The sequence below is a fragment of the Glycine soja genome, chromosome 6 (genome assembly GCF_004193775.1).
Source record: "Glycine soja cultivar W05 chromosome 6, ASM419377v2, whole genome shotgun sequence".
NCBI lineage: Eukaryota > Viridiplantae > Streptophyta > Magnoliopsida > Fabales > Fabaceae > Glycine > Glycine soja.
Window position 1 is genome coordinate 17029787 of NC_041007.1, and position 9888 is coordinate 17039674.

Sequence of the window (9888 nt, forward strand, 5' to 3'; positions counted from 1 at the left end):
CATCCAGAAAATTCATGAAAACATTGATGTCCTAAATGAGTAAATGACAACGCCATTAGCAATTGCTGCTACCATGATGCTTTCCAATGTATAATTCAGTAATTTCATTTTTTTCCAAAAAAATGGTAACGATTGATGAGGTTGATACACGAATTCTGGTAAAAATAAATGATAAGATCTGGTGGCTGAAATACTGCTGTAAAGATTTCATAGATCTTATTCCCAAAAGAACGCTGCAAACCTCATGCAATGCATAGCAAAGTGATACAACACAGTTGAAGGAGCTAACAATATGTAGTATCCGCACACAGCATAAGCAATTGGAAATCACAAATCAAGAGAAATTGGTGAATTGGAAAAAAAAAAAAAAAAACCCGAGCTTTTTCGTCTCAATAAACATAAAAGACATACAAAGGTCATAAACATAACTAAAAGAGATGTGCATTTTTACCCTTACTTTTTAAACGTGTTACCTATTTAGTCACTGTTATTTTTCTTATGTACTTTTAATTTAGTCCAAACACATTCTTAATTTGGTCCTTATGTGTAAGGCATTTTTTAATTTGGTCCATACATGTATTTAGAGAAAGAAAAAAAATGGTGATGCAGGTTCAAAACCAAAAGAGAAGCCAGGATCATAGCTCCCTCAAGTTGTAGGTTGAATCTACAGCTAAAGTTCTATCAGTTTTATCAATTTCTTTCCAGTATATGGTTGAATTTATTTTGTCTTTTGCTTGGGCTGTGAGGTAGATGTAGATCCCTTAGGTGCCTTAGAAGATGAATGAACTGTAAACATTTTATTTAACAACAATGATATCCCTTATGTGCCCCCTTATATGCAAGCTAATTGACAGCTCTATAACAACGATCTTTTGGCATCTATTTATTCCTGCTCTATATCTTCTAAATGTGATTGTTAGAAACTTATAAAAGTTTAGCCACACAAACCTTTATGATTCCTGTCACTAAATATTCCACTATATAAATTGATTCGTTCATACTTCATCATTATCTTTCTTAAACCAGGTGACAATGATGCTCGGAAACTACCAAGCCCTTTAGGAGTTGATGACAGAGGAAACCAATCAACGACCATCAAAATTATTTAATGAAAATCTTAAATACTTTAAAATATCTAAGTTCACAAAAACATAATGTCACTCAATATTATCTCAAACAAGGAACGGAAGGATGAAAATGTATAACAATAAAAAAAACAATAAACTAGGTACGCAAAGTAAAAGGTGGCATAAGGTCTAATAGCACTAGAGAAAGACATGATTAACAGTTTAATCCTCGTCTTCCTCATCTCCATCTCCACCTGCGGCCTTCTTAGCAGCAGCCCTTTGGTTTCTTCTCTTCACTCTTCCAGGGCGACCACCACCAAGGGGACTTGTAAGTGAGAAGTCAATGTGCTTCTGTGAGTCAACCCTTACCAAGAAAGATGGGATGTTCACCACTTGCCTACCAACCCTGCCAATCCCAAATCACACAATCAAAAGGTCATTCTCCAAAAATTGAACTTCATCTTGAAGTGAATAGACTTTAAAATACAAAAAAGAAGGCTGATAAATCTGCATTCAGTTCTAGAAAAACAAATGATCCTGGTATTAGCCATAGAAAATTGAAATTGAATTTTTCCTAATTTGCTTGATCTTATTCTGGTTTATCGTATGACATGAAAGACTTGTTTAGTAAGTTTTTGAGAGCGCTTATGAAAACAGCTTATGATATATTAATAAGTAGTTTTGGGCTTATCCAATTATGAACTCTATGAAAAGATCATAACAACTCATCCAATTATGAAAACAACCTAGGCCCTGTTTGCATAAATTTCTTCATAGATACTTCTTAAAAAAACAAAAGGTACAGAAAATTAAACTTGAACCACAAGTCAAGAGAATAACATTGCAAAAACTATAGAATTTGTCATCTAACTTTCCCAAAATCTGTGGAACATAATGTTGATTTTCTTTGAAAGAAGTTCAAATTCTTTCAAACAAAACATCAACCCTAAATCACTCAATTGAAGTAATTTATCCAAACAAAACCTTATTCACAAATACTTGCATAAAACAGGCATTTATTCAACAAGTCACTTAATTATGCTACTTACACAAACAAACATCAACCCTAAATCACTCAAATGGGGCTTCATAACAAAAAGTGCATACAGTTCAAAAAAGCAAGAATAAAACGAAAATCCACAATTTAATTCTTAAAAAATACAGCAGCCCCATAGTATCCCTGAAAATATGAAATTTCACTAAACAAATTCCAATTAGTCCCCAACACAATTAACTCAGAAACTAACACAACCAACATCAAAATCTGAAATTCCACCTAACATTTTCTGATAATTAGTCCACAATACTATAAACTCACAGATTCCTATAACCGACAATGACATCCACAATGCATATGAAGAAAAGAGGGCATTTTTTTTAACGAACCTGATATGTCTCTGCTTGATAAGAACCCTAGCATGGTGGATGGACTTGGCCATGCCGGACTTGAAAACAAGGGTCTGGAGGCGGCGCTCGAGAAAGTTCTCGACGGTGAGGGCGAGGACGTAATCAAGCTTGTTCTGTGTCTCATCGAGGAGACCGTAACGGAACATCCTTCGGAGCAGCGCCTCTCCCTCGAAGATCCGGCGCGGGTTCTTCTCGTCGAGGGTGAGGAGGTTCCGCGCGTTGTTGCGGATGCGGCTGAGCGCGTACTGCACCCTCCACAGCTCTCTCTTGCACCGAAGCCCGTACTCACCAACCAGCTTCAGCTCCGCGTCGAGACGCTCCTTCTCGTACGGACGACGCGGCTTCTTGAATGTCTTCCCATCTGACAAACAGAACAAAATAAAACAGATCAATGGCGTTGTTAGGGTTAGGGTTTTCAAAACGGCGTCGTGAGAAACTAGAACGTGGATCGGTTTGTGGACTTACAGTTCCTGTAAAAGGAGACGTGCACCATGGTTGTTTTCTTCTACGGCGGCGGTGCCGTTTTCCCTCTTCTGTGCTGCTCTACTCTGCGCCTGCGACGACGGGATCTTTCTGCTTTGCTTAGTTTTGCCCTTTTTAAATGTGCAAAACCCTAATTCTTAGTGCTTGCCATGTGTGTAGTTGAGCTTCAATGACGGGCCCAGGCCCAAGCCTGGGCGAACACCTTATACACCACAAAATGAAAAATTTGGGCCCAAATCCTTCAAAGCAATGTAAGGCTTTTTCTTCCTGCACCAGCCATTTTTCTTCTATACCAGCATATTTTTTATAATTTCAACATTGTCCTTAGGTATACTTATATGGATTGTTAAAAATATGTTTTACGAAATAATTTAAAAGTAATAGTCCATGCAGATATCAAACCTGTGACTTTTGCATTATTAGCACAATACTTTAACCAACTGAACTAATAGACCAATTATGTTATAAAATAAATAATGTTGTATATATAATACTAAAATTTTTAATATATATTTAATACACATATAAATTTATATAATAAATTTTGTAATAATTAATTTTTATCTAATAATGTATTTTTTTACATATATAAATTTAAACAAAAATCATATAAGAAAAATAGTTGGTACATGAAGACAAAGCCATAGTGTAATGAGTAATGGCCTACAATTTTGGTCTTAGAAGTAAAACTACTAAAGTGTGTGTGTTTTTCTATTGTGACACGTATATTTATAACAAAAAATAAGTTGGAACCCCTTTTTCTCTTTTGAAAATGTCTTTTTTTTGGAATAACATACATATTCTAGAAATGTATTTCTAAAACTGGTGAATAGTTTTGAAAATACATTTTTTGAAAATTAGTATGTGTTATTTTGGAAAGATATTTTCGGTAGTGATAAAATGTACCTTCTTACTTAAGAGTCATAGTTAAAGTACATTCATAGCTAATCTCATCTATTATACATCTTAATTGCAAAGTAAGGCTTTTGATCGCAACTTTTCTTTTTTAAGTGAGTTCAAATAAGTATGCATTTTCTAATTTGGGTTTACAATGTCTTTATGGAAGAGAAAAAAAGGTTCCAAGGGGTGTAACCCTTTAAGGAAAAAGAGTATAATGGGTAATTAAAATATAAAAACGTGGATGGTGTGCCTAGTGAAAATTGAAGTGTAAATAGCAAATAAATAACTTATTGCAAGAGTAAAACAACTTGGCCCAAATTTGGGTGTTGCTAGGTGCACCAGCAATATTAAAAAATCCCTATTTTGCCCCTCTGATTATTTTCTTTAAAAGGAAGGTTGTGGTCCCTCCTCGCTTACGGTTTCGGCTTTGTTTTTTTGCGTTTTTTTTGTTGTGGTCCCTACTAGCTTACCTTTTAAGTGTCTTTTTTCCGGTTTGGTCTCGTTGTTGTGTTAAAGTATGGTTTTTTGAAGCTGTTAGAGGGTTAGTGTTGTTGTGTAGTTGGAACGTGCTGTTTTCATTTTGACTCGACCAAGGTATGGGGTGTTTCGTTTATTTTTTTGTCGTTGATGAAGTGTTCTTCGTTTAGCTTTTTAGGGAAGAAGCTTTTCCTGAGAAATTTGAACATATGGAAGAAGTTATTCCGTAGGATTCATATGGAAGAACTTCTTCCATAATGCAAATTTTATACATACGGAAGAAGTTCTTCCATATAGAGCACATGGAAGAAGTTCTTCCGTAACTTTCTACGGAAAAAGTTCTTCCGTACATATAATTTTTTTATTACGGAAGAACTTCTTCCGTATGAATCATATTCATACAAAAGAAGTTCTTCCGTGGAGCCTATATGGAAGAACTTCTTCCATAGTTTTAAAAATTACTTCATACGGAAGAAGTTCTTCCGTATGAAGTTTTTTTTTTGTTTTTCTTTTTTTAAAGATTAAATGTTAATATTTTAAATTTGATAACATTTTTAAATTTTTTATGCCATATTTCATCATTTTGTGGATAATTGGTGAATTAGGATAGATTTATAAAGTATGTAGAAGACTAAATTACTTGGTAGTTTTTGTACCATGTATTAATTTTGACAATTTATTTAGGTAGTTATGATGTTCAAATTAGGTAGTTAAATGTTGAATTAGTTGATAAAATTAGGAAGTAAAATGAATTAGTTGATTTAGTTGATAAATATTGTTAGAAGTATTTTTTGTGAGTTTATTTGTGTAGTAATAGTGTTAAAATAGGTAACAAAATGTTTAATTAGTTGGTATTTTTTTGTATGATGTATTTATTTGACAATTTATTTAGGTAGGTAGTTACGATGTTCAAATTTGGTAGTAAAATGTTGAATTAATTGATAAAAATTAGGTCGTAAAATATTTAATTAGTGGATTGTTAAAATGTTGAATGAGTTGATAATTATAGTTTGAATGAAGTTCTGGATGATGCATATTTGTTTGTTTTTTAGTTTTCGTTAAGATGGACGAAGATCAATGAACGTATGATAGTTTGATGTACGAAGAATTTGATATGGATTTTGAAGATGAAGAACAATATGGTGTGAATGAATGACATGTTGATTGTTTAGACGTTTTTAATACTTCTCAGGTAATGATGTTCATTAGTTTCAGTCGTTTGGTTGAATGTATGTTTTGTATAAAAAATAATATGTGAGGGTTGCTTTGTAGGTCTTTGGTACCCAAGATGATATTTTGTTGTGGGCTAGATCTGTTGCCCATGAAAACGGGTATGTTGTAATCATTATTAGGTCTGACACAGATACTGGTCATAGAGGAAGAAATTCATTTGTGTTAATTGACTGTGAAAGGAGCGGTCAGTACAAGTGTAGGAATAAAGAATTTGTTAGAAGAGACACTGGTACTAGGAAATGTGGTTGTCCCTTCAGGCTGCATGGGAAACCAGTGCGTGGAGGGGAAGGTTGGATGGTGAAGCTGATATGTGAGATGCACAATCATGAACTAGCCAAGTTCTTAGTTGGACATTCATACGCCGGGCGATTAACGAAGGATGAGAAGAATATTATTGAAGATATGACAAAGTCGATGGTGAAACCAAGAAACATTCTCCTAACATTGAAGGAACACAATGCCAACAGTTGCACCACAATCAAGCAAATTTACAATGCAAGAAGTGCATATTGTTCTTCAATTAGAGGAGCTGATACTGAAATGTAACATCTAATGAAGCTTCTCGAATGTGATCAATACATCCATTGGCATAGATTAAAGGATGAAGTTGTGGTGCGTGATCTGTTTTGGTGTCACCCAGATGCAGTGAAATTATGCAATGCATGTCATCTGGTGTTTTTGATAGACAACACCTTCAAAACAAATAGGTACAGACTCCCACTGCTTGACATTGTCGGGGTGACACCAACATGGATGACTTTCTCTGCTGCTTTTGCGTATTTGGAGGGTGAGCATGTGAATAATATTGTATGTGCTTTGGAATGATTTCGAGGTCTATTTTTACGAAAAGATTGCCTCCTTGGTGTTATTGTTACTGATAGAGACCTAACACTGATGAAAGCAGTGAATACTGTGTTTCCAGAGTGTACCAACTTGTTGTGCAGGTTTCACATCGACAAGAATGTAAAGGCCAAGTGCAAATCTTTAATCGGCCAAAAAAATGCTTGGGATTATGTGATGGATACCTGGGGTACTTTGGCAGATTTTCCTTCGGAAGAGCAATTCCCTGAGTGCCTTCAGAAGTTTGAAATGGCTTGTTCACCATGGTCGATGTTTGTCGATTATGTCTGTGAAACGTGGATTATCCCACACAAGGAAAAATTTGTTATAGCATGGACGAACAAGGTAATGCACCTAGGCAACACAACAATAAACAGGTATTAAAATGTTCATTGGTTGTAGTATGGGTTAGTAGTAAATGCATGTATTTTTTTTAACCGTTTGTTGTGTGTTTTAAATGTAGGGTTGAATATGCTCATTGGTCTCTGAAAAGAATATTACAAAATAGCCTTGGCGACCTGTGTAGTGTTTGGGATGCCATGAACAACATGATGACGCTGCAGCACACTTAAATTAAAGCATCCTTTGAAACAAGCACACATTTCGTTGGACATGTATATAAAAAAACCTTATTCAAGAGGCTTCTTAGAATGGTTTCAAGGTACGCTATAAATGAGATTGCTGTTGAGTTGGACCGCGTATAGTATTTTGGCAATGATCCCTCTTCTTGTGGTTGTGCTATAAGATCCACGCACGGTCTTCCTTGTGCATGTGAACTGTCTAGGTATGCTGTTGTCAACAACCCTCTGGAATCGGTCCATATGTTTTTGGAGGAGACTTCATTTTTCTGACCAAGGGTTATGTGAGGCAGAAGTCAGCATCGACGATGAGATAGAGACCATACGTAAAAGATTTAAGGACGTTGATGTTGGCGACAAAGTTACTTTGAAGAGTAAACTTCGAGAAATTGCATACCCTGAGGAAAACTCTATGTTTCCTCCTCCGTCCAAGGTCAAGACTAAAGGTGCACCGAAGAAACCGATGAAAAGAAGCGAAAGATCCACAAAGCGTGATCCATCTTATTGGGAGTACATTGATTCATTTCATTTTGTTCAAAGCAGCAACACTTCAGTGAAACATAATGCATCATCTTATGAACCGCCGAAACCAACAAGGATCATCCCGATGTTGGATCAATTTGCGCCTTTTATCCAGGGTTTCATTGAGGACGTTGTGGACATCAAAGCGGACGGTAATTGTGGATATCGTTCCATTGCCGCTTTATTAGGTATGGACGAAGAATCTTGGCCGATGGTTCGCAACCAATTGATCAAAGAACTTGACAAATGGTCGCATGATTACATCAACCTCTTCGGTGGCACAGAGAGATTCAAACAATTAAGGATGTCGCTACATGTTGATGGGTTCTCCCAGGTATGTTGTATTTGCTAATTTTTTTTATAAAAAAAAACAAAATTTTAAAATAATTACATGTGTATGTTTCTTTGATTTAGGTTAGTGTGGACAAGTGGATGGATATAACAGATATAGGATATGTCATTGCATCTAGGTATAACGTAATCGTTGTATCGTTATCCCGATAACAAAGCACGACATTTTTTCCTCTGAGAAGTCAACCACCACCAAATTCTTTTGTGCACCGCATGATATGTGTCGGTCACGTGTTTGGAAATCATTTTATTCAAGTACATTGAAGATAATTATTGTAATTTTTACAATTATGCAATGGCTTGGGTCGTTCATTTGAGTTGATAATGTTTGTTCACTTACAACATGTTTATCTGAAAGATCATTGTCCTTTACTGCCTGTAGCGTTGTTATGGTCAAGCAATTCTTTTCCTCAGGCAAAGCAGTGGCCAAGTGCATACATTGGTAGAATATAGCAATACATTAGCCTAATGACAATTAGAAGAGAATATGTGGACCTAAATGAAGACTGAATGTAATTTGTTGTATAATAATGAATCATTAGTTATTAATTAATTGTTGCATTATGGAATAAATTTGTTCGTGCATCTAAAATCATCTACGCATGTATGATACATCGTTGCCATAATTGACAACACATAATGAAATGCATGTTTTTTAAAGTTTGACGTGACACGACAAATGACTTACTTGACAACACGTTCTGATGCACGATAAAGCTTCTTGATGCGACATTGGTTTACTTGGGAACATAAACACGAAACATGTTCACACGTGTGTATTTTTTTTTAAAAATAAAGTGAAGCAATTTGTCGGTGAAAACCATCTATATATATGACACACCACAACTCGCTAACAGAATCACACATCTACCTGCTTTCACATTCTCTCCCAATTGTTACAACAAAGTATGACATTCTTAGGAGAAACAAGTAGTTAGACGATTATGAACGCAAGGTTGGGTTTCATTTTTCCAAATGGATCAATTATTTACAACAATAGTGGGGTTTACTTCCAAAGTTCCACTCTAGTGCCCATTCAAGTACCAAACAGTTGTGACCTTACAACGCTGAAAACTAGAATACACATCACCCTTAATCTAACCCACGAACAATTTTTGGATGAAATTCACTACCGGCAGCTAGTCACAGAGACAAGTAACTATTTTCGCTTTCAATGTATGCAATTGAAAAATGACGACAACGTCAACACCATGTTAGTGTGTAATGATCAATTTTCGTGTGTTGGTCCGATTGAATTGTTATGCACTGTTGGTAGAACACCAGATGAAATATTAAACTTACTTGAATGCACTATGACCCCTACTCATGACGCGCTCCTGTATTAGTACAGTCTAACTACTGGAAACAAATTGGGCCAATAGAAATTTTAGTTGTTTTTACTAAACATGTTATGGAAATGGAAGACGATGTGACTACGTCGCTAAACGACGGAATGGAAGGTTAATTTTTTAGTTTTCATGTAAGTTTTATCTATTTACAACGTGTTTCAATTCCAGAATAAAATTGAATGTATTGTTTGAATGCAAGTTTCATTTTCCAGTATTTTGAAACAACACGTTGGTGTCCATATGTTTGATCATGTATTTTTTTTTTGAACTCTTTGACGTTCAAACCTTAGGCATACTTTAAATGGTCCAAATCCAATTTTTTTGGATTTTGTGGTTGATTTTTTAGGGCGTATTTGATGGAATCGGTTCACGATATTATTTTATTTGAGTTCTTTGACGTCCAGACTTCACAGAAAGCGCCCCTCGAATGTTGTTATCAACTCCCACATAATTTTAAAAAAATCGCAAATAGGGCTACTTAGACATAGTTTGAAGGGTCCAAATCCAATTTTTTTGGATTTTGTGGTTGATTTTTGAGGGCGTATTCGATGGAATCAGTTCATGATATTATTTTATTTGAGTTCTTTGATGGCTTTTTTTATCAATGGAGGGTAAAAAAAATTTGGAATTTTCCATTCGGGGGTATATTTTAAAAAATTACCCAAAACGAGGTAAGTCGTA

At 35.3% G+C, this 9888-nt stretch overlaps 1 protein-coding gene across 1 annotated transcript; it reads right to left on the reverse strand.

Moving 5' to 3' along the window:
• Positions 1-1082: 1082 nt before the first annotated feature.
• LOC114416536 (40S ribosomal protein S9-2-like) lies at positions 1083-3101 on the reverse strand. Its single transcript, XM_028381436.1, has 3 exons — positions 2940-3101; positions 2454-2835; positions 1083-1473 (listed from the first exon to the last, which is right to left on the reverse strand). Exons 1-3 carry the CDS (start codon positions 2965-2967, stop codon positions 1290-1292), a joined length of 594 nt encoding a protein of 197 aa, XP_028237237.1. The 5' UTR covers positions 2968-3101; the 3' UTR covers positions 1083-1289.
• Positions 3102-9888: the final 6787 nt, after the last annotated feature.